General features: G+C 35.7%; 1 protein-coding gene across 1 annotated transcript in view; it reads left to right on the top strand.

The window, feature by feature from the left end:
• The first annotated feature begins 3,120 nt into the window (after positions 1-3,120).
• The window catches only part of ADGRL3 (adhesion G protein-coupled receptor L3), a 482,854-nt gene continuing 459,796 nt past the window's right edge, over positions 3,121-26,178 (top strand). The window contains exon 1 of the mRNA XM_040624907.1: positions 3,121-3,349. Coding sequence (XP_040480841.1) covers positions 3,121-3,349 — 229 coding nt within the window. The remainder of the gene's footprint in view (positions 3,350-26,178) is intronic.

The following is a 26,178-nucleotide window of genomic DNA, read 5'->3' as shown; positions in this document are numbered from 1 at the left end:
AATAGCTTCAGGAAGACAAATTAGATTTATATTTATAACTCAAATAAATATTTCTCCCAAAGTCATACAGTTTAAGTGTAACATATACAATATTTTAAAAACAAAAGTCCAGATTTGGGGTCTCTTCTGATAGCCCTTGTCCATGTGGGAGGGGTAATAGCCACTCTGCTGCTGCTGCTGCTGCTACAGGATTGGACCCTGGATTCCTTTTAGAGATGGTGAAGTTAAAGGAGACTCCGATCTATAGACGAATAAGATACTCCAATTTCATAGAACAAGTCAGAGTCTAATTTCCTTCAACTTAACAAAGTCTACTAAACTTTCTGATATTTTGTATTCCTCAGTCTTGCTCCATGAAATCATTTTATTCTGTAATCCAAACCTATTCCTTTTAGGTCCCTAGATTTTGCTTTCTAGTGAGTTTGTTCTTATTTCTTGTGTAAGCATAGATTCTTTCCTTTAATACAGAAAGTAGTATACTTTACATCTGATGATGATTCCACCTTGTATGCATTTTAAATCACTTGTCATTTTTTACGTACTCTAGAAATTGACATTTCCCGAAATAATCTCTACTTTAGTAGAGGTCACTATTCCCAAGTCTTTTCCCCTATCCTGCCCTTTTCTTCCTTCCCAGGAATTGCATTCTGTATGAGCTCATCATTTGGCTATGGCTTACCTCTTTGATCTCATTCCAGACCATTCTTCTCCCAGCCCACTACATATACATTCATTGGCCATTGTGCTATTTCTTGAGTAGACCAAGGTAGTTCCAACCTGAGGAACTGCAGCAGCCTGGAATGCTCTTTACTTCTGATTTTCTTTCTTTCTTTCTTTCTTTCTTTCTTTCTTTCTTTCTTTCTTTCTTTCTTTCTTTCTTTCTTTCATTCGCCAATCTCATTGAGATCTCAGTTTAAATTTTTACTCCCACGTTCTTTTTTTCTTTCTTTCTTTCTTTCTTTCTTTCTTTCTTTCTTTCTTTCTTTCTTTCTTTCTTTCTTTCCTTCCTTCCTTCCTTCCTTCCTTCCTTCCTTCCTTCCTTCCTTCTTTCTTTCTTTCTTTCTTTCTTTCTTTCTTTCTTTCTTTCTTTCTTTCTTTCTTGCAACTGCCAATCTCATTGAGATCTCAGTTTAAATTTTTACTCCCACAGATAAGTCTTCCATAAAACCTAAACAGTATCCTTTAGATAGTACCCTATTTAAACTTTCTGTAGATTACTTATATTTATAGAACATTTTAAAAAATTGCTTGTCCGTTAGTGTATTCTGTCTTCTACACCAGAATGGATGATTCATTCAAGTAGGCATGTGGTCTGTTTTGCTCACCAAAATCTCCAGCACCAAGAAAAATACCGAGCACATAATGTGAACTCAATGAATATTTGTTGAATGAACAAATACGTGCATGCTCCATCACTCCAGTGTCCTTAGATGGTAACTTGGCTGAGGGTGAAATCTTTCAACTCTATTGTAACGGAAGCTTAATAGGAAAATACAGCTTTATCATCTTTTGCTAATTTCCTGCCATAATGTAGTTATGAAGTTAGGGGAAACATACCTGTATATATTCATGTAAAAAATAATTAAAAATTAGTCACATTTTGGGCAATGAGTAGAGGGATATTTTAGAAGTCAGAAGTTCAGATAAAACATCATTGGAGTTAAACATTAAAGGAGATAATTATTTAGAGATTTTGATTTTCACAACTTTTTTAGTCTTAAAACTTGTTTCCTTCTTTGACACCTTTTTCATTTACACGATCTTCAAAATTGCATTGATACTTTTTGCCCAGATATTTTAATATTCGCCCATTATAATGAGTATAAATAAAAATGATGTATCAGAGCAATGCTAAACTTAGTTATGTTGCAGACTGGCAGTTATATTCTAAACTTTTTTCTTTATTGAAGCTGTATTGTTTGACAAATTTCTTAATATTTTTGTTTTCTGTAAGTGTTAGTTTCTTGTGGTTTGGGAGAGAACATGTATTTCATTCTTAATTTGCAAATTTTATATGTCAAGAAATTATAGCACCACTGTATAAACTTACAGTGTTAAAAAGATGATCATAAAATTCTCTTGCCTTAATGAATTTCCTAGTTTTTCTCCTGACTTCTAAGTGGTAGTCAGATAGCATTTTAATGTTTTTAGATATGCATGTTATGGTATGTTAAAAATAATGTGTAAAGCAAATCTTTTTCCTTGTAAAGTCTTTTCCTTTCTGCGTGTAGGAACATTTTCATTATTCCCGTTTATCACACTAGTTGTAATTAGTCATAGAAAAATGTGTATCTTGGGTATCGATTCACCAGAAAAACAAACAAACCTGTACTTAAATAGCTCTGTTTTTCATAGCATATAATGTATGACTGTTTTGTGAATTATTTAAAAAATCATATGTGTGCAGTTTTATTTTTTCATTATTGTCTTGGTCTTCCATATTTATTCATTTATGTAATATGTACCATTTGTCAGTAAAATCACTGTGTATTTAAATGACAAAAATGTATGAGTATCCTTTTCACCTTAATGTTCATCACAGATCTTAATACAGTACCTTTCAAAAAATGTTAAGTGACCGGAAACATATAAATATAAAACAATCCATGTAAGTGTAACAACATAACAAACAAGACAAAACTAATAAAATAAATAAATATGCAAACAAACAAACAAACACCTCTCTGAAACATTCGGCACCCTTTACCTTATCAAGCTTTTTGTGTGTACTTAGTTCAGTAACATTTTTATTTATACTTACAGATATTGATGGCTATAATTTTACAGCAGAATGCTTGTGAATCTGTAAAATATAACATTTATATTTTTTTCAAGTAGTTTTCTCTTTTTTCAATCATTACGTCTAATTTTCCAATTATTGCTAGGGATTAGGTCGAGGTGTTTGACCTACTTAAGATACTGTTTAGCTTTAGCTAAGATAGAAATACACAGTCCATACCACACTAGGGACCGGGGAATGTATTCTCCTCCGCTCCAGGGTTATCTGAATGGGGCCTGGGGTGGCTGGAGTCCAGGGACTATGGCCTGCAGCAGAGAGCAGCCTTGGGAATAGCCTCTAGCTGGGCTCCTCTGCAGCCAGCCTGAGCTGAGCGGAGTCTGATGGTGCGCCCTGCGGTCCCCGCAGGTGGCAAGCACAGTGAGCGACATCCAGCCCTTGCTGCTCCCCTGCGACATGCTGAGCGCAGCCCAGGAGGCGCTCTACCACCCAGACATCTCCTTCAGCAACCAGCAGCAGAGCGTGCCACTACTCATCGTGGACAAGGGCCCCGTGGAGCTACCAGAGGAGGTCGTGGTCCAGGTGCCCAAGGAGCCCAGAGTGCAGCCCAAGGTGCGGCCAGCGGTGGGGTGAGGGGGTTGGGGGTTGCTGGGCAGGGACTCCTGGACGGCTTAGCCCCAGGCAGTGCCCCAAATGTGTCTTCTCATTTATTTACTGTCAGCATCCACTCATTGTGGCTGATGTTTGCGTTTAGTGGTCTCCTAGCCAGTCGTTTCAACACTGCATGCTTGTTCTACGCTAGAGCCTCCTCATTATGTCAGAAGGCTTGACTTTAAATTTCTGAATGGGTTTGAAATACCTCTGCATTATCACAGGAAACTTAAAGTTACTTTTAGTGACCATTTCAACTATTGTAAAATGTGGTGGTTGTAAAAGACAAGTTTTAACATTTCTGATCATCTGCGTGTTAGGATTTTGAGGAGAGTATGATGAAAACATCTTGGTTGGGAATTGTATATATTCATTTAAAGCATAAAATCCGATAGAAAAGTGGCAGTTATAGAAGCAACCTAATTTTCTTATGGAAATGTTGAAAGTACTTTATAATACTGTCTTTGCAGCTGGCAAATGCAGCGAATGACATCCATCTCTTGAAGCAGTAGTGAGAAATATAATATTTGCACAAAATTCAATACTATTCTTTACCCCATTACTTTATCTAATTCTTAGGCAATGTAATTTTTCTCACTAAACTCCATACAGGTACTCCTATCCCTCTTATTTCCTCCAGGGAATACGATGTAATAAATATGATATGTAATACATATCTTCATATATGCAATATATATTTTATATATGTAATATATATTCATATATGTTCATGTTTATTCATTGATAATTTTTTAACAAATGATAAATTTATATGAATGCAATATGCATATATTTTAATTATATTATATATTAATAGTTTCCTGTGTATGCTATATGAAAAGGGCTGGGAAGCATTTGGTTGGGGAACCATAATTATCAAGTCTTTTCCTAAAACTCTGTCACCTTTCCTACCCCATAATTTCTTCAAGGGGATATTTATACAAGAAATACTGGCAAAGGAATATAAATACCACTGAGCTTATCTTCTTAACCCCATAACTGTATTCTCTAGTAAAATAAGTTGGAATATTTGGTTTTCAGTTCAGGGACCAAGAGAAATGTATCATAAATCCATCTGAGATGGATTTTTCAATTCTGACACGTGAGAGTTAAACCTACCTCTTCAGTTACTGCAGCCACATAGAAAGAGTGAGGGTGACTTGGCACTCATGGTGGCTCTGTCCACTCAGTCACCTCGTTCAATCAACGGCCTAGAATCTTTCCATTCAGATTAGCGTTTCTCCCTTGTGTTGATGATTAGTCATGGGGGAGCGCATATGCTTCCACAGAAGCGTGTAAGATTGACTCTAGTGTGTTCAGTAAATTCAAGGAAAGTGTAGAGTAAACATTCTTTAGGAACTTTTTTTTTTCTGCTTTCTGTTTTGTATTACTATTTCAAACCTGAAATTGTCTTAATTGGATACAGTCATATTTTTCACAGAATGTGCTTCAACAGTCACAAAGTTTTCCTCATGATGTTGGCTTTTGACTTATGTTGTAAAATAATAACATAAAATTAATATTATTTAATTTACTCCAGTGCATGAACATTCATCATAGTCTCTCTTTCTCCTGAAGAAGAAATCCAAAAATGAAGTTTAATTTTCGAGTAAATGTTATAAATGTTCAAACCAGCAACTAACATTAACATATACACACATATACATTACCTGCTGGCAATTCAGTTTTGAGGGAAAAAATTCAGAATATCAGTCGGTTAGAAAAGTTTTTCCTATAGAACTTTTACTAAGAAGTTGACTGAATTTAAATGTTCCCCAACATTTATAGCTTAATAAGATTTTTCTGTGTTACTTCCTTTTACTTTTTGCCATGTATGTGGCAGGTTTCAGTGTAGTAATGGGTTTTAAATCATGCTTTTCTCTCAACTTACGAATAGGAAAATTTCATTATATTTTTGCTTTAGACAGAAAAGAAAGCATAGGTATAAGGCAACCTTATTTGATCTCGTAAGTGGGGACTGAGGTAAACGTCATGTGATTTTAAAAGGAGCCTACAGAATCATGTTAATCTGTTACAATGAGACAGTATGTTTTGAAAGTTGCTTTTGTGCATAAGTAATTTTATCAGTAAGGTAAAGAGTACCTGAAGGTCATCTTCTAGTGCTCCCTAAAGAAAAAATCAGTAAATATTATAGGAGCATCATCTTTCCTGATATAGAAGATAATACGTATAGCTAGAATGCTTGGACACATATCCAAAATGAAAGTGAAAGAATACCACATTACTTTGAGCTCTTCAAGTTGAAAAGACAGGAAAGAATGCAAACAAGAAAACTTCTGGTGAACTCTGGCTCCCTCCCCTTCTCCCTACCTCTACCTTTCTCAATGAAAACAAGTTTGTTACAGAAGCAAGATACTCTAAGATACAGAAAACTCAGAAATCAATATAAATAATAAATACTGATATTAATGTAATTTTTTATTGAAAAATCAAATTGATACTCCTTTTTAAAATGTTAACCTCTGTATTTGTCCTATAGATAGCAAAACAAGCAAGTAGAAACCCAACAAAAGCAACCCTAAAAACATTTTTAAAAAATCCTTTTATTGGTTTGAAATTAAACTTTGTCCTTTTTAAAATTTTATGTTCATTTGACTCAGGAAAGCTAATAACGGTTCTTAAGAGTTAATGAGTGTTTGGATTCATAGGAATTAGGACTTCACAGTAGAGCAGCAAAGCATAAAGAGTTTAAAAACATTGTTCTCAGAAGACATGTTTCTCTTTAGCATATTAAGGCAGAAGGAAGTCTGAGGGCAGATTGCCCAGTTAATGACTAGATATCAAGACTTTTCCTTGAAGCCAAAGGAATGTAAATGTGTTTTTTTATCAGGATTTTCCTTGCTTTAATTGTGATTTTCCTGCAGATGCATAAGAAGTTCGAGATGATCTATGAATAACCCTCCTGCAAGCCATACATGTAGTGTGCAGGGTTCACAGGAGTGTTCTCTCAGAATACAGCAAAAGCATTTCAGTCTTGACAAGTCATAAAAACTCTACCCTGTGCTCATTTTAAAGCCTACCTTTGCAAGAGCCTAAATGTTTTTACAAGGGACTTGTGTATTCTATCAGTCCTTTTGGAGAATCACATCAAACTCTACCATCACTTTTTTTTCCCCCTCATTTTCCCCACTCTTGGGTTTTTATGTTTATAAATGGGAATGCTTTTATGATAATTATAAGCAAGTAGAAAACTCCATTTGATTGTTTTGTTACTTTAAACAAATTCAGCCTTTAAAGTTAATCTGAATTATAAAATACTGGATGTTCCATTATTCATTATTGCCCTAATTTATTTTTTCAATGACATTGAATTGAGTATAAATGCCTGCTGGGTACTGGCTTAAGTGCTAGGAAGACACAAACAGGAAACTCGAACTTTGATCTCTCAGTGAGTATTGGGACACAAGAAGAAAGTACAGTGTGGCAAATGCTTGCTAGAGGATACCTCTCCCCTGTAACCAAAAAGGCCAAGAATCTTGTTTGTAAAATGGTAATAAACACAAGATTTGGTCTGCCGATGTTTGAGAGGGAGTTCTAAATGTAGGAGCAGAAATTATATGGAGAAGTGGTTAAAGATCTGATCAGGATGGCATGATACAGTGGTATGCAGAGTTGAGAATTTTGCTGATGGCAGTGAGGGAACAATTAAATAAATCTTACAGGCGTGAAGCAAAGACTGACCTGCTGTCTGCATTTGAACAATGAACTAGAGACTTCAAGACTGGAGATGGGAAGGTTTTTCTATTGACTCAAGTAAGAAATGATGGTAGCCCTGACTCAAGGAGTGAGTGGCATTAGTGATAATAAGGATCAATTGACAGGAGTTAGAGATTCACGGAATATGTGACTAGGCCAGAAGAAAACTCAGAGGACAATCAGGTTTCTGGCTTAAAAGATAGCATGATGAATGATTGGACCACTTGCTGAGATAAGAAGGACAAGATGAAACAGAGAATGTCAGTAAGGAATGATGGTGTTATTATCCAAACATGTACAAGTAACTTCTTCAACACATTCCTTTGAATAGAAACCTAACTTTTTGGCCCCCAGTTTAAGAACTCATAGCTTAAATACAGTACACAAATCTGGGGGAAAAAAGATAATTAAAAATGCTATTTGTTGATCATGAGTTATTCTCATCAAAAAGAAAAAAAATGTTATTACCATTCTTTGTGAGGCGTTCTGTTTTGGTTTAGGTACGATAAGATACTCTGTAACAAAAGAGCATCTGCTAGGATTTTTATTCAATCCTTCCTTCTACTTCCCAGTAATACCTAGCAGGGCTAGAGTGGAAGCAAGATGAGATCTGATTCTGAGCTTTCCTGTGTTGCCATGAAACAGATGACAGAATACTTATACATGTGTATTTGCAATACGTACTTCTCAGTACTATGGCCGGGAAACAGGTTGAACAGTTAGGACAGTTGATCCTCTGGCTAGATATATTTGACATTCATTCAGTTCTTAGTACAGTGTTCCATGTCAAAATTTGGAAGAATACAGGAGACTAATCTGCTCATATTTGTACTCATTAACAGCATGACATGACACACAGTTTAATAAAATAATAACAAAATATAATCTTCATGTGTCTTTTGAGAGTACCTCAAAAATGAATCTTGATTTATACTCTTGCCTAATTAAAACTGATTATTAGAATAGCATATCCTTTAATGACATTGTAAAGTGATGCTATTTCTTAAAGAGATGCCTGATATTCTCAGTGGTTAAGAACCTAGAAAATCAAAGCTGCACTAAGAAAAATAAGCATCTTTAAAGTCATAAATCTAAGATCACAGTTGAAGAGCTCACCTAATGGTACATGTAACGGTATTATAACAAACTGATAGTGGCAGGGAAAGGGTGGCAAAAACTCATTTGTTAGGTTACTTGTTTAACAAAATGATTTGGGAATGGAGTCAATTCTTTTATATACCATGAACTCACCAACATGATAGGGCAAATCAGTGGCCACTAGAATAAATGAGGAACAGGGAGTGGTAAATGTGAGATGCTTTAAAACCTGTGGTCCAGAACACATACACCTAGTAAATACGATTAGTAGGCAACACATTTTCTCTTATCTCAGACTACATTTCCACATGTCTTATTCTTCAGCCTCGTGGAGGTTCTGTCAGCTTACCGGACAAACCATGCCCCTTTCTCTGTCTTTGCAAATGATATTATCTTTGCTGGTTGGAATGTCCTATGCCACCGGAGTCCTCTTCAGCTTAGCTAAAAATTCGATGTAGGGCTGAATTGTATTGATTTTCTTTCGTATTCACCCATCCCAAGCCCTATTCTTGACAGAACAATTCCTGTCCTTCTCTTGATTCTCAACTAGAATGTCCTGAAAGTTAAACATGGGCATGCGGTAAACAGTTTCTCTTTTACGTTTGCCTTTGCTATAACTGATGATCATTGGAAAATCTGAGACCATGTTACTCTTACCATGTTTTTGTTAATGTTACTTATATTGACTTTGATAAGTTATCCTTCTGGCTTGTTCTCATATTCTTACTCCCCTACTCCCAAATTTTTGGAAAAGCTTATTCTAATTTTGTTTTTGCATTGCAGTCTGACATAAGTAGGTAAAATCTAGGAATTCGTAGGGAGATATGGGGATGAAGGAACTTGTCACAGAAGAATAGAGATTAATATTGCTATAGCAATGGAAAACCCTCTGTTCTACAAGCTCAACCTTCTGGATGTAATTGTTACTGCAAGAGAACAGTATAGTGTGGCCTTCAAAGTGCTGTGGTAGCTTCTTGTTTTGTATTACTGTAGTATTATTGCAGATAAAAGACCCTGTTCACTTTTATTTGTATTTCAGTGAGGTTTGCTACTAGAGACAAAATGTCAGGTCTAATTATTATGCAAAACACGTATTTCACATTATTTGCTCATCACTCTTTAGAATTCTTATATACTTGTAAGTCCATATTATACTTTTATGTGAGAAGAAGGGTAATAGGCCTCTATGGAAATAGGTAAGGCACAGAAGTTAAAAAAAAAAAATAAATGAAATAAACCTCACTGCCCTAAACATGATTTCAAAGCCTTTCTTTAGGAGCGTGTTTCTTTCCCAAATGGTATAAATACCAGAATGATGAATCCAATTGAAAATAAATGTGTTAGTGAGTTTAGCCTTCAAGAATTTACAGGAAAATATGATAAATTCTTTTGTTTCTTTTGGCATAAACTGTAAATTATTTTCCCTTTCCATCTGAGAAGTATGTGAGTAGCTTCTCAAAATGCTTATGGAAATTATATTTTCACCATTAGATTTTTTTTATTACAAAGAATATGAAAAATGGGAAATAGAAGCTAAACTTTGATATTTAGGCAAAAAAAAAAGTTTTGTTCCTTTGATTTAATTAGGAATGTATCACCAGTGGTTTCATTAAGTCATTAATTGAGTATCTGCCACGTGCTAATAATTGTATATATGTCCCAAAGGAGCAAATTTGACACTACCAATGACAGATACTTCTAAGAATAAATTAGTCAATTACAAGTAAATCCCTTCCTTTCTCTTCCTTTTCCTTTCAACTCAAACAGTGTATGTAGTTAAAGAGATCTGCAGTGTATCCCACATACAGAGGAAACTTCCATTGTATTTATGAAGCCTTAACCCTAAATGAAGATGAAAGGGAAGGACAGGACAGGTGCTGTGCATAAAACTTCATACTTTCATAGATCGGCTTATGTCTGTGTTTTTAGATTCTGCATTCTTCATATAGTCTCAAGTCCAGAAATACAGAAACTTGGCCAGGCACTCTATTCTTTCTCTCTTTTATATGTATGGTTAATTAAGTTGATGACTTTTCCCTCACTACTTTTGCTTCCCGAGAAACAATTTCCTTTTCTTGGTTATTACACATATTTTTAATTTTTCACCATTTTGCTTTTAATGATACAGAGAATAGTAGTATGGAATTACTGTTACTAACTGTGCTTTAGGGTCAGAAAGATTGGGTTCATTCCCAGCTTTACTTTTTATAAATAGTCTTAACCAAGTTCAAGTTCTTATGTTTAAAAAAAACTTTATCGCTTCTGTATAGTGTGATAACAAAAGTTACATATATTGTTGTAATGATTAAGTATCATATATAAATACATTAAATATGATTAAGCATATAGTCCTTGAGACCAATAAGCGATACCTACCACTAATAACCCCCCCTTTTTAATTGGCTCTTTATTTTGTAATGTTTATACCAGAGATATGTAATGGAAGATCCATGAAGAATTTTCAGTGAATTTATTTAGTACTTGTTAATATTTTTGTTTAGGTTGAGGAAGAGACAAAGTAATGTTCTAAAATACTGGCCTTATATTTTGGGCACATTATGGGTTGACAGCTTGAGTATATAAATATAAATATTTAGAAGAGAAAACAACTCAAGTTAATTTAATTCACACACTTTGTGCCTGTAATTTACATAGAACCCTGTGTAAGGCAGTTCCTTTCCTCCAGGATTTGTAGTCTGTTGCCGGAGACAGGGAGAATAAGCATACCAGTATGCATTTGACTATGATTTGGTGAAATGTGGTGTCACGCAAGTGCTGTAGTACTTTTAAGAAGGAGGAGATGGCATCCCTGGTGTGGCATGGGTATAGAAGAAAAGGGAGGATGGGTAAAGCATTCTTAGATAATGTGGTGTTTTAACTAACTCCTGAAAATCCTTCTGATCCTTTGAAAGCATAGGTGGGAGGTGCTGGAGGATGGGAGGGTGAATTATGTGAACAAAATTTTATTTTCATCCAATAGTGAAGAGTGTAGTTTAACCAGCAATACAATCATGAGGAAAGAAGTAGTGGGGCAGGAAGTTTGAAGGGTAGGTTGTAACCATTTTGTAGGGGGTCTTAAATGTCCGGGTGAGACTTTGTACATAATTTCGTCAGCAGTTGGGATTCTTTAGAAGCTCTTGATCAGAGTTGCAGTGTAGAAACTGTCAGGATTATATGGGAAACTTTAGGGTAGAAAGGGACTTGAAAGTGGAAGATCAGTTAGGTTGTTGCCGTAGGGCAGAAGGTAATGAGTGTCTGAGCTGGAGAGATAGCAATGGGGGTGGAAAGAAGAGGAACAGTGTGAGAGGTGCACAGAGACTGAATCCACAGTGCTTGGTTACTGGTTAATTGGATGTAGGAAGTGAGGATGAGGGAATCAGAGATGCCTTGGTGACTGGGTTGGTACCATTCACAGAATTAGGATGTTAAGAGGAAGCTTTGGTTTTCAGGGAAAAAATGGTGAGCTTGGTCTTCGAAATACTGGATTAGAGGTGTAAAGGTCAGGCAAACTCTGGAATATGAATCTAAATATCAAGGGAAAAGTTATTGCTAGTAATAAAGTTAGGAGTTTTCAACATAAAGGTGATAATTAAGGCCATGGGGGTTTATGAGATTACCCAAAGCAGAGAAGATAATAGGCAACGAGAGATCCTGGGGATACACCTACATTTAGGGAAGGGAAAATTATAAGCTATTGAAGGTGGTCAAATCATAGGTTGACACAATTGGTAAATTAAAGGAAAGTTCCCAACTTTTTTCATGCTTTGCCCCTCTGGCAGCCTCTGCTAATGGGAATCCATGGAAAGTTCATATATACATAATGATGACAGTGCATGAGCTAAATGGATGAGAAAATGAAAGTGTTTTTGAGTCTCAATGATAAATTATTGATGTCGTGATCTTTCTTAAATGTCCTATGTATAAATATAGCAAATAATAGGGGATTTGGTTTATGAGCATATACAGTGGAATTAAGGAAGTATGACTAAGTTTAGTGATTTTCTCCTATTTGGGGATTGCATTTCCCTGTTCCTTTTTGATCATTAGTTAATTATAATACATCAGGCTAAAGTAATGCTGGAGTGAACACATATTAAAAGTATGTAGTACAAATTTAAAAATTTTATTTTTGGATGTTGTAATACTGCTGGAGATTAAGATAAAAACACTGAAATATTTTTGGATCAGACTTGTAAATTAATAATTAAACTAAATATTATATATTGTAATGAGTTTTAATTGAATTAATTTAAATATATTTATAAGTAGTCTATAGCCAAAAAAAGAAGATGAAGACTTGTTTAAATACTTAAATCATTTTAGAATTTAGGAATTATACTATGGCAAAAATATTTGTCATTAATGACATGTTTATCAAAGCTAGGCTTAAAATATGAAAAAAATTAACATTATTTCCAATGCATTTTCTTAGATGCAAAAATATTTATATCCACCTTCATTTCTATGTTAAAAAGTAAATATATTAAAACTTTTACTTTTTTAAAATCTTAGGAATTCAAAAAGATTGACTTTTCAATTTTCTTTGAAACTGTTGATCTTGTGAATGTAATTCAACCCCACAGTTTCACGTCTGGAAAAAATAAATGTACCATTTTGTTCATATGATAATTATAAATTTGGTTTTGCCCATATTAAATAATGTAATTACTTATAGCAGGTGAAAAATAATTTGATTATTTTTAATGGGAAGAGAGTCTAACAGAATTATTTGAATAGCATATAAAGATATATATTTTGCTGGTTTATTTCTTACCTGTATTTTATTTCTCCTGTTTACAAATCTACTTACCATCTTAAAATAAACGTCTACTACAACATAGTATTGTGGAAGAGCTACTTGTGTGATATCTATTTTTGCATCTCTCCCATTTTTAGTTGACATATATGAATATACAAGTGCATATCAATAGGCTTGCAGATAATAATTAACGTGTGAAATTTAAACAAAGTAGAAATGGTTAGGTAATGCATGGATAGAACTCTACTTTAGATTATATATATACTCTGTTAAAATCTTTATTTGTGTTGTGTTGTAGTTCAGAGAATGTAAAATGTTTATGAGATGTTACCATAAATCTAAAGAAAATTATTATTACTCGAAAGTGTCAAGGCTTGTTTTGGCTTTTGTTTTTCATGCCATATAAGGTGTTTGCTTGTTTTCCTCATACAAGACTGTGATATAGACTTTGAATTATGCAGCCACGTGACAAGAAACACCATAGGTATTTTGGTAAGAGCTTTAGTAATCTTATTTTCTGGGCCCTTCCTAATTCAACAGCTTCATCTTACAGTTACTCCTTATACCCATGCCACGTCTATCTCTGTTGCTTTTGGTTTTTTCACTGCCATGCTTTTCTCTCCCTTTTTTGCCTTTCTAACTCCCAGTCATATTTTAGTTCTTGGCATTTGGGGTAAGAGGCAGTGTAATTTAGTGATAAAGAGGATAGCTTCTTGGGCCAGAATGTCTGGTGTTCAATCTGGACTCCATTACTTGCTAGATGCCTGACCTCTCCAAGCTGCTCTCATCTTTCAAATAGGAAAAATAACTAATAATTCATAGAGTTGTTGTATTAAATGAGTTAATCTGTATCAGTTACTTAAAAAATGTTATAGCATCAGTAAGTAATGTGTCAGTGAGGCTACTTTTCTCTTCTCTTTTTTGATCTGTTCTATATTGTCTGGTGTCACTTCCTCTGGGAGCCTTCCTTGGTCCCTGGAGGCTAAGGTATGACAACACTATCATACCTTGTCTGTTGACTCATCTGTTTTCTTCCTTGGGCTCTGTTTATTAACAAACACTGTGTCTCTCATCTTTATATTCTAAGCACCCAAAATTGAGCATGCTCTCTGAAATGTACTCATGTTTGTTGAATGAGTAATAAATTAAAGAGATTTTGGAGATATGTTCTGTTTTGTGGAAATTTATATCAAAGAATAATAACCTCTGTGTAAACTACCAGGGAAGTTATAACTAAGGTCATGAAACTGAAAGGCTCACAGACCAAGATGACAAGATTCTGGAATCATGTGATTTATTTATTCTGTAGTGGGAAGCCAAGGAGGAGCTGTAGGGTAGATGTACACAATTAGCATAGGGTTCCATGGGATGAATTGAAGGATCATGTATTAATTCTGTTTTATACAGTGTTGCAGTATCCTAATTTACTTTCTGCTTCATCAGCGAATTCTCCTGATTGTGTGGTTACAAAGATAAGCAAGGAAGCTCAGTAGTTGGAGGTGCCTGAAGGTAGTACTGGCTTACTTTGTTGGAGAGATGCAGGTACTTGTATACCTGATCACAGGTGTAACTCACTGTTAAATATATTGTGCTGCTATGGCTTATATCTATTCCCAAGCAGAGACTCCATGAGGTCAGAGAGAGGCCATAATGGATGTCCTCAGGGCAGAAGATTTAGGGATAAATAAGTATTAATCTAGAGGTGATGTGATCTGGGATTTATGAAGGCCTAGAGTCTTCACTTCCTATTCTAAGTAACACTCTTATTTGTTCCATTCTTGGTATTGATGTTTAATAGACCTGTGTTCCATTAATTCTATGTCTGTGAGTTACTAACTTACTATCTATTCTTAATACATTTTATGATTCTGCCTATGCCTCCCAAATTACCTGCCTATACATTATGTATATGTAACACATAAGTTTTATCTATCCCGTTTGTGTCTTGTCTCTATAGCAGATTGACTATTCTCAATTAAAACGGCAAATACACGTTGCATGTGTTACAGTTAGGCGGACCATATGTCCTGGTTTTCCCAGAGAGACCTGTTATTCTGCAGAGATCCTTAATAGTGTCCTCTTTCATTCTCAAAAGTGTCCTGATTTGGGTGATAATGTATATAGTCACCTTAGTATTAATCTACCATCTGCTACTTGCAGAACTATGTAAATTAAAGTAATTTATATAATATCCCATCCATAAAATTAGTGGGTTGGCTACTATTTGTAAAGCCCTTGCCAAATCTAAAATTCTTTGACATTATGGGGAAAAAAAATGAAGCTTTTTACTTCTTGAGTCTATTCATAGGACTACAACCCTGAAGACAAGTGCATTTTTCCATTTAAAAATGGATCTAAATGCAAGTTGAATATAAATGCATGCATTAACTACTTTGAAATGTGCAAAATTACACTTTTAATTTATACTTGGGGCAAAATATTTGAGACATTGTGACCATAGACTTTAAAGTTGAAAAACTAAAAGCACTCTCATTATTTCTTTAAAAATGGAGTATATTAAATAAAAGGCTTTGAAATCATTATATGTGGTTTTAAAAATATTTTATGGCTGTGAGTTCAACCTATGCTTAAATTCCTTATCTGTACATTGAATTAAATAGTTGGCAAGGAATACTGGTTTCTGAGGAAGGTAATGATTTTAGTTTTCAATATGATAAATTTCTAGGGGTTCATGAGCCCGTTCTCTAGGAATTTTGAGAATAATGTGAATTAAAGTAGATTAGATCTTTAGCAACAGATTGGGATATCACCTACAGAGAGAAAAATCACATGAATGTATGAATTGTCCCAGAAGGGTTAGTGTAAATGTGGAAGGGAAGTGAAGAGAATTTGGATAGCATTTCTGACTGTTTTTGCTGATTAGCTGTTCTCTGAGTCTTTCAAGATTAACTGTGAAAATCTTATTCTAGTAACTGGGTTTGCCCTACCCTCAAAAAAGAAATAATCTCAGATTATATGGATTTGTGATTTGTTTCATTTTAATGAAGCAATGCTTATTTCAGTTTTTGTCATGGCTAGAAAATTCCGTGGCTTGGCATTGAGTTTGATGAACACAGACTGTGGAGAGAGAGATTTTTGCCTTTGGGAATTTTGCATGTAGGATGTTATTCTAGTTTGAAGGGAATGGGGATCTCCCCATTCATTATTCAAGTCCCCCTGAACCCCTGCTTAGGTGTTCTGACACTACTGACAAGAATGGTACCACCAGCCCTTTGTGGTAATGCAAAAATATCAGGAGATTTGATAGATAAGATTAAATGACTTGGGTTTGGAGGAAACTTCTTCATTTTTGTAGGTGTATGGAGAAGCAAGAATGTTAGAAATGTATTGATCTGTGCATTCTTGGCAGTTTCTAGGAATTAGTATCTAAGTGTAGATAGCAACGCTTGACACTAAAATGTATTAGGAAACTTATCACACTATCATATTATAGTTATGTATATATACACCTTTTCCTCCTTGATTATAAAAGTCTTTTTTTTTTTTTTAATTTTTATTTATTTATTTGACAGAGATAGAGACAGCCAATGAGAGAGGGAACACAAGCAGGGGGAGTGGGAGAGGAAGAAGCAGGCTCATAACGGAGGAGCCTGATGTGGGGCTCGATCCCATAACGCCAGGATCACGCCCTGAGCCGAAGGCAGACGCTTAACCGCTGTGCCACCCAGGCGCCCCCTGATTATAAAAGTCTTGAGATATGGTACTGTGTTTTATTTACCATGTATTTGCTAGGGTTCTTAATATTATCTGTGGCTCATGATATTTACTTGATAAATATTCCTTTAATGATACATTAATGAAAATTCGAATAGTAAAATACTTGTGATCTGTAGACTACCAACTATGAACGCAAGGGGTAGCTGACAAAATATTGTGATGCTTGCAGGACGTATCACTGATGACCCTATAAAGCAAAAAAAAAGAAAAAAGAATAGAGAATGAGGATATGTGTTTGCATACATGTTCTTTCACAAATCTGAATCTCAGTAAAATCTTATTAGTTGATTTGCTCCCATCTCTACCCTTCAGGAGCCAAGCTTTTCTCCTAGTCTCACTTAGGTCTTGCTAACAGGCTGCAGATCCCAATTTCGGTTGTTTGCTTCTGGGCTTGGAGGAAGCTGCTCAGTAATTCCCTTAGGGTTGCTGGGGGTTGGGGGGGGGTGAGGAGGAAAGGTGAGTGCGTTGCATCATTCTGTGACAGCCTCAGGAGTTCATTCAAGAACCTTAGTGGCTTGCTGTGGTGAGAACAGTGAACAGCCCTCCAGTTGGAAAGACATTATAATTAAAGCATTTCATTTCCTTCATTCAGCAAGCATTTACTGTGAACCTACTGTGTATAACTAAATGACTCTGTTTAGAAGAATAGGAGAAATATGAAGATTTAACCCCTACTTGGGAAGAAATTATAAACCAGTAGACCAAATGAAGCAAGAAGGAGAGCAAACCTGATTTAAATCATCCTTGGGGGATATGGGATGCTTTCTGGAATAGAATTCTCATATGTGATATATTTTCCAATTTTTTTAATGGTATACCTTATATTTCCTCATGTCTGCATTACTTTGTTCTTAGTGATTTTTAAGAAAAGCAGACAGTTCTTTTTATCCTCCAGTATAATTTTTGCTAGTCTATGGAAATATTATTTCCACCTCCCGTACCCCAACTTAAAGAAACATAACATAGCGTCCATGTTTCAAAGGAAGGTGTTGTGTTTTCTGCCATATGCATATAAAGTAAGGAAAGGATCATTGTGGCTCTCTGAGTAAATTACTTATTTGATTTCATTCAGTCTGTTTTATAATACTGAGTAGCTAACAAGCTAAAACAAAATATTTGGCAGAGTTGATGATCTCTTCCCTTAGGAGAGATCTTAGAATCAGAAGGCGTGCCTCAATTTATATGAAGGTCACCAGTTTACACTGAGCGTGTGAGGAAGGCAGGCAGTCAGATCTGCACAGCTGCATCTAGACAGGAAAAGTCTTGCATTTATAGCTAGAGCAGCTCTTTGCTTTATCTTCCAAGTTAGAATAAGAGCTTATATGACTTGGAGTGGGAAAAAAAAAAAAGTTTATCAGCAAGATCATTAATAACTTGGGACTCAGCTTTTCAAGTTACAATTAGATGCTCAACAGCTGTGACCTTCAAGAGCCTCTCATTACTGTTGGTCCTGATTGTTCACTCCCACTCTAGAGCTCTTCTCAGAAATAGTTTCTCTGACATCATTGACCCCAGGGGTCAGAGTGAGAAATGAGCTCAAGCATTCATTTGTAAGTCTTGTTTCTGCGGGATACTGTATGTGTGTGGATGTGTGTGTGTAAGGAATTCAGCTGGTGGGTGATGCTTCACTGTAATCCAGCTGTTTGGTCACATCCCAATTAGGATGATGTCTGTTCGATGAAGGGGCGCTCCTGGGAGTAGCAAGAAGATTTAGTGGCCTCCAAAACAGAGTAAAACTGATGGTAACACAGGCTCTGTTTTATTTAGATGTTTTAAAAAAAGGTCTCAATGCACATGCTTGCCAAACTCTGTCATGCACTGTGTAGCATCTCAACGGATCAGCAGGGATTTTAAACGTGCTCTGTGCTCGCCATACACTGCAACCCAAAGAGAAAGTGGGGATTAGAGAAACTGTAGTGAAGTATGAAATGAAAGCTCAGCTGGAAAAGGAGGACTGGATTATGTTCAGCTCCTTTGCCTCAGTTCCTTTGGATATTAAGAACATGGGGCTCTTAGGAGAAAAGAGATTTGCTTTCTGTAGGTGTAGTGCATAATCTCTGTATTCTGAAAGGAGTCTTAATTAGGGAGAAGCCATCTGTCGTAAAACAAAGAATAAGCAAACCTCCAGGAAGGTTGATAGAATTTGTTATTGATAAGGACTTTTCTAGCCAATTAAGACCCAGAGTTAAATTTAGTAGTCTTTGGGGAGTCTTGTCAGTAAAATGCATATATGATGACGCTTTTGAACATGCAGCCATAGTAGTTCCAACCTAAGATCTCAAACATAAGCAGTTATGGTGACGTGGCAAATGGGATCTCTAGATAAGACAAGGTCCTGGTTCTGACTCGTTTTGTTCCAAACCACGTGATACAAGACAGCACCAGTGTCCTGTGTGTTTCTGAGTTTTCATCTGTGAAATGGTGGGATGAGGTTAGGCTTGGATGGTATGTCAAATTCTTGGGAAACTACAATTACTGGGATTATAATCTCTCTAAGAGCTCTTGTATCCTTTATCTTCATTTTATCTGTCTTCACTTGTTTCTTTTACTAGCTTCAGTGACTAAAAGAACCACTGAATAATATCTAAATAGATTTTGGAGGGCTCTCCCTTTGTCTCCAGCATTAGCATCTCTGCCACAACGCTATTTTTTCTTTGTTCCCCATGTATAAAGTCACATGGTTAGGTTATCTACTTTCTATATTTTGGAACGTCCATATTAATGAATTTTCTAATATCATGATTTCTAAAGCACTGCTCTTCATTCAAATGTCTGATAAGGTTACTGAAATAATAATTTATTAATGATGAATTTGAAACTATTGTTGATACTTTTAGCAAAGAAGAAAACAAAGATACAGATGAAGAGCAATAACAGCGATAGTAGTAGCTTACTTATTAAAAATATACTACATACCGGGTATTTTTTTTTTAAAGCATGTATGTATATTAACTTATTTAATCTTTATAACCATCCTATAATGTAGGCACCATTACAATGAAATTGAGGCAGAAAAAATTAAATGACTTGTCCAAAGTCATGGCAGAATTGGGATTTGAACTCAGGCAATGTGCCACAAAGTCTGAAATCTTTATTTCTATACCACATTTTAAAACACCAATACTGAGTGAAATAAAACAGACTTCCTTCAAGGAATCTAAGATTTCTGTATGTTTTAGACATTAGAATTATTAAACACTTTCCTAAAACTGGATTAAATATAGCAGATTCTCGAGGGAAAAGATTGGAGAATACAGCACAGTTGTCGAGTTGAATTCATTGTGCCTGAAGATTAATTAGAACTTAACAGGTTGATATTTTAAAGGAGAGAGAAATGAAATGAAAAAGAGATGAAAATCTGTGCATACTGGAAATCTACCATTGCTTACTCCAACCAATTAGTGACAGTAAGGGGCATCCTTGGATGTAGAAAAGAAGATACAATATACAACATTAATTTCACAAGACTTTTATCAAACGTTAAATTTGTAAGAAATATTTCCAAAAAGAAAACAAACAAAAATTGCCACACACTTTAGTCATAATGTAATTAGGATCAGATGGACTGAGCTGGGGAGATAATGACCCAGAGGCTTGATAAGCAGAAACTAGAAGGACTTTATTATTGGAGGCAGAGTAAGAGGGGCATTCTGAAGTTCATAGGAACTGCTGGCATCCTGGCGAACCATAGGAAACCAAAGGTCCAGGGCAAGATGGGCAGAAGGAGTTCATGGCCTCAGAAGCACAAAAAGGACTGCAGTAGCTTGATTGCTCAGTCTTGACTGTCTTTGTTTCACCCCTGGCAAGAGTTCATCCTGAGAGAACCTGGCCAGCAGGTGAGAATAACTGAAAACAGCTGGCTGTTAGTGAGGGCAGGGGTAGAGCAGATGCTATTTTCTGGTAGATGCTATTTTTTTTTTTCCCCTGACAGCTGGGCAAGTCACATGTAGTTTACTCTCTTAGCCAGACTTTGTAATGGTTCCTTCTATAATCCCATGCCCACCAGGCTGCCATTTTTATATCCTTTAAGGCTGATGTGTCTCAGGACACATAGATATAGAGAAAGGACTGGAAATGAAGTATTGATAGTCTTCAATTCTTAAAGTTGATTTGCTCCCATCTCATAGCTAAACTCCAAAGTCATCATGATAGGAAAACTGTCATTGGAAGGCCAGAAGGTATGAAATGTGAGTGCTGTTCAGCTGCATGATATCTGGAGAGCAGTTCTGTACGTTTCTGGAGAGAGCTCTCTGCTAAAAGAACTAGGTGATTTTCCAAAGTTCCCTTGCGGCTACAAGTATGGCCTTCCTTTCTCTCTTATTAAAGCAGACAATCTGTAAAGAAAGAACCAACCGGGCACATGGATATGTTGAGCCTCATGTATATACACCAGTACTTCAGTAGCATAGCTCGTTAGGTTTCTGAAACCATGTTAAATGTTTTAGTCTGTCCATACCTGTGACCGTATTTGTTGAGATGGTCGTATGGGGTTGTAGCAGATTCATCCAAACTTTGACAAACTCTGATAACTAGAAGTAGTCCAAGAGAATTCACCTTTTTTTCTGATAATTTTTGATATGAGTAGATTATATAGATTTTTATATAAATAAAGATGACTACATGAAAATAATGTCATTTGAATCTGAATATTCTCATAAATGTTTAAGCTAGAAGGAACATTTGAGATATCTACTATCCCCTTACCTACAAATGAGGAAATCATAGCCCAGAAGTTTCATTTAAGTTTTCTGTGGTTAATGGACTGACCCAGTTATGAATCCTAGTTGCATTTCCAATCAAGTTTTACAGTTTGGTTATTGTGAACACACACACATTTTGAAGTACAATATTTACAGTTTCTTTTTAGTTCAAACAAAAACAATTTTGAAGAATCTTAGTATGTCTAAAAATTTACATTATTTCTGGAAAGTGAAAAAAATCATGTTCATCATGGAATATTGGAAAAACAGGAAAAAATTTAAATAAATATATCAAACTACTAAAGACAACCGCTATAAGATCTCTACGTATTTTCTATCCTTTTATCTATGCATCTATTTCTTTTAATGCAATTGTGATTATACTATAATGTTTATCTTTCTTTTTTTTTCAACTAAAATTTCAAAAACATACTCTTTGAAAGTGCTTACAATAGTTGCATTTCATGATACTCCATTAAGGGATAGAATAATTTACTTTCATGTGCTTCTTATTTTGTGGCATTTCATTTTTACTAGAAGGATATTTTTTATAATAAAAACCACATATTATAGAAGTGACATTGTGTTTTCTCATCATTTCCTCATCTCACGTTCTCTCCTCAATCCACTTTAATCCTGCATTCTTTGCTACCACTACACTAAGACTGCTTTCATTTAGTTCACCAAATGTTTTCATTTTGCCAGATCCAATAATGGTTTCCTCTATCCTTATTTTAATTGGCTTCTCAGCATCACATGACACAGCTGACAAATCCCCATCCTTTCCTCCCCTTTTCCCTATTTCTTCTATTTTAACACCTCAAGCACACAGAATTCAGTTTATTTCATCCTTCATTGGGCGTCATAATTACTATCATCACTCTTCCTAACTTGTTTAATTTTTATTTTTACTTATTTTTATCTTTCCCTGTGGCATGCAGAATAATGGCCACCCAAAGATGTCTGTATTCTAACCCTTGGAACCTATGAATGTTTTCCCTTACATGGCAAAAAGGACTTTGCAGGTATTGATTAAGTTAAGACCCTAGAGGTAGAAAGAATATTCTGGATTATACAGGTGGGTTTAATGGAACCTCAAGGATCCTTAAAATCGTAAGTAGGAGGCAGAGGAGCCAAAAGGAAATGAAAGAAAGGCCAAAGAGATGCAATATTTATGTTTTTCTAGATATGTCTCCTCCAGCAAGGAAAACAAAAGCAAACATGAACTATTAGGACTACCCCCCCCCACAAAAAAATCTTTTGCACAGTGAAGGAGACCATTAAAAAAATAAAAAGGCAACCTACTGAATCGAAGAAGATATTTACAATTATATATTCCAAAAAGAAGTTAATGTTCAAAATACATAAAGAACTTACACAACTCAACTGCAAAGAAACTCAATAATAATCTGATTAAAACGTGCATTTATTCTAAAGAACACAGGTAGATGTCCAATGGACACATGAAACAATACTCAGCATCACTCATCATCAGGGAAACGCAAATCAAAACCACAACGAGATGTCACCTTACACGTGTCAGAAAAGCTAGAATAAAAAAGATAAGGAATAACAAGTGTTGGCAAGGATGCAGAGAAATGGGAACCCTCGTACAATGTTGGTAGGACTGTAAATCGGTGCAGCCACTGTGGAAGACAGTATGAAGTTCTTCAAAAAATTAAAAATCTTAAGGGCGCCTGGGTGGCACAGCGGTTGAGCGTCTGCCTTCAGCTCAGGGCGTGATCCCGGCGTTATGGGATTGAGCCCCACATCAGGCTCTTCTGCTATGAGCCTGCCTCTTCCTCTCCCACTCCCCCTGCTTGTGTTCCCTCTCTCGCTGGCTGTCTCTATCCCTGTTGAATAAATGGATAAAAGCTTTAAAAAAAAATTAAAAATCTTAGATTCTTTGAAGAAAGTCTGTTGTATTTCACTCACTATCATATGATCTAATGATTTCACTACTGGATATTTACCCCCCAAAAACAAAAAATACTAATTTGAAAAGATAGATTCATCCCTGTTTATTGCATCATGATTTGTAATAGCCAAAATATGGAAGCAACCCAAGTGTCCCTCAGTTGACATACGGATAAAGGAGTGACATCCGTACCCATTTGCGCATGCACACGCACATACGCACATACGCACATAGATCTTGCCATCTGCAACATCATGGATAGATCTATTGGGTATAATGCTAAGTGAAATAAGTCAGAGAAAGACAAATACCATATGATTTCACTTATCTGTAGAATCTAAAAAAGTATAACAAACAGATGCAAATAAACAGACTTACACATGCAGAGAACAAACGTAGTTGCTAGAGTGGAGGTGGGTAGGAGGGATGGGTAAAATAGATGAAGAGAATTAAGGGTGCAAACATACAGTTATAAAATAGCTAAGTGACAGAGATGAAAAGTACAGCATAGGAAATATAGTTAATAAGATTGTAATTACATTGTGTGGTGACACATAGTGACTAAGTGACATCACTTACCCTGATGAGCACTGAGTAGTACACAGAAGGGTTGAATCATGTTGTACACCTGAAACTAATCTAACAGTGTACTTTAATTATATTTCAACAACAAAAAGCGGAAGTAGGAGGCAAAAGGAGTCAGAGGAATAGGGAAGGAAGCAGGAAGAGGGGCAACCTCTGCTGGCTGTGAAGATGAAGGAAGGGGGCCTCTAGAAGCTAGAATTCTCCCCTAGAGACTCCAAAAAGGAGCCCGGTGAGAATCACACCAGACTTCTCACCTACAGAACCATAAGATAATACAATTTGTGTTGTTGTAAGCCACTTAATAAATGGTAATTTGTTACTACAGCAATAGAAAAATAATACATACTCTTCATCATCCTTTCTCAAGATCTTTTTCCTTCCCCACTCTAAGTGTATTTAATGTGTATTCTTCCAAACTTTCAAAGTTTACTTAAACATACATGTTTCCTTACCAAAAAAAAGAAAAGAAAAGAAAATATTTTCTAGGTAGTATTGTGCTATTCATCTTATCTGTTTATTCTTCCACTCAGTGCTATTCTTGAACTCTATCAATATTGCTGGTGGTAGTGTTGGAAGAATCTTCCCTTTTTCCCTTCTAGGTTCTTTGGCTGGTCTAATAATTAAATTAGTCGTAAGATTAACAGGAGAAAAAAAAAACAAATTTGATTTTATATATATGGGAGGCCCATAAAAATATGAGACCCAAAGAGATTCAGGTAGTTGAGGGTTATATGCCGTCCTGAGGTTAGGGAATGGCATATTGGCCCAGGGCTTCAAAAAGGGAGGAGAGAAATTCACAAGAAGATAAGGAGAGCAGATGTTTGGTAATCAGATGTTTGCCAGGACATGCAGAGAAGTCTTTCAGATAAGAAAAAGTTATCTCTGGTAATATCTCTCCTTCTGGGCCAGATCCCCTGTCTAGATTATTTTAGGCAGTTAAGGGAGAGGTAAAAGTTTACACACATAGGTAACTTCACTAAGCACGGACAGATTGCCCTTCAGGATGGATGCAACAATTTTCACTACAACAAAGAGGTCAAGAGAGCTTCCTTTCCTAATCCAAAGCCTGACAGTAGAAGCCAGCTTTCTGATTTTGGTCTACCTGATAGATATTAAGTAGTTATCTTGTTTTAGTTTGCATTTCTCTGATTGCTAGTGAGATTGAACACACTCCTTCAGTACTAATTAAACATTTGGATAGTTTCTTCTGTAAAATGACTCTTTATAGTCATTACCTACTTTTTTCTCAGGTTGTCTTCTCCCCACTAGGTTGTAAGAACTGCTGATAATAAGCCTTTGCCTTTTTCAGTTGTACGTATGTCTTCTTCCTTTCTCTTGCCCCTTAAGATACGTTTGGACAGAAATCTTTCAATCAGGTATAGTAAAAATACTCCATTTTTCCCTTTTGGTTTGTGATTTGTAGGTGTTTCAGAAACCATTCCTCACCCAGTATCATAAATAGTTTACCTTTCACACTAAGAATTGTACACAGAATTCAAATAAACTAACTTGAAGTTTTTGTGTAAGTTAGAAAGACAACACTCTTTAGATGAAATGAGTCATTTTTTGCAATACACATTATCAAATAATGTAAGCTCTCTCGAGTGGTTTGTGCTTTTACTCCTCTATGACAAATTCCCATATACTAATAGCCTTTTTGTTCTGATTCACTGGTTCATTAGCCTGTATCTAATCCAGTATACCACTGTGACTCTGCAATATTGCTTAATACCTGCAGGAACCAGTCCCTTCTTTTTATTCTTCTTTTTCACAAATTGGCTTAAAATATTTTAAAATAGGGGCACCTGGGTGGCTCAGCTCAGTTGGTTAAGCGGACAACTCTTGATTTCTGCTCAGGTCAGAATCTCAGGGTCCTGAGAGCGAGCCCCACTTTGGACTCCTCACTGGGCATAGAGCCTGCTTAAGATTCTCTCTCTCTCCCTCTGCCCATCTCCACCAGCTTGTGCGTAATCTCTCTGTCTCTTAACAACAATAACAATAACAGCAGCAATAACAAAATTAAAACATTGTCAAATTCTTCCCAAAATTTATGACTGGATTTTGATTAGAAATTTGTTGAATTGAGATAGGTTTGTGTGATGTTCAAAGGGAATCATACTACTATTCATTTAAAGAGCAAGAAGTCATCTTGGGTTTTCTATTTCCTTTACCTTTTCTTTTCACATTGCCTTTAATGTTTGTGGGACCTAGAATAGGAGTTTAAATGGAATCCTCCATATCATATGTCATAGTTAAAAGTTACAAATCAGGCTAT

Source organism: Ursus maritimus, unplaced genomic scaffold (genome assembly GCF_017311325.1).
Source record: "Ursus maritimus isolate PB19 unplaced genomic scaffold, ASM1731132v1 scaffold_8, whole genome shotgun sequence".
Lineage (NCBI taxonomy): Eukaryota > Metazoa > Chordata > Mammalia > Carnivora > Ursidae > Ursus > Ursus maritimus.
This window is presented reverse-complemented; position numbering and strand designations above follow the sequence as displayed.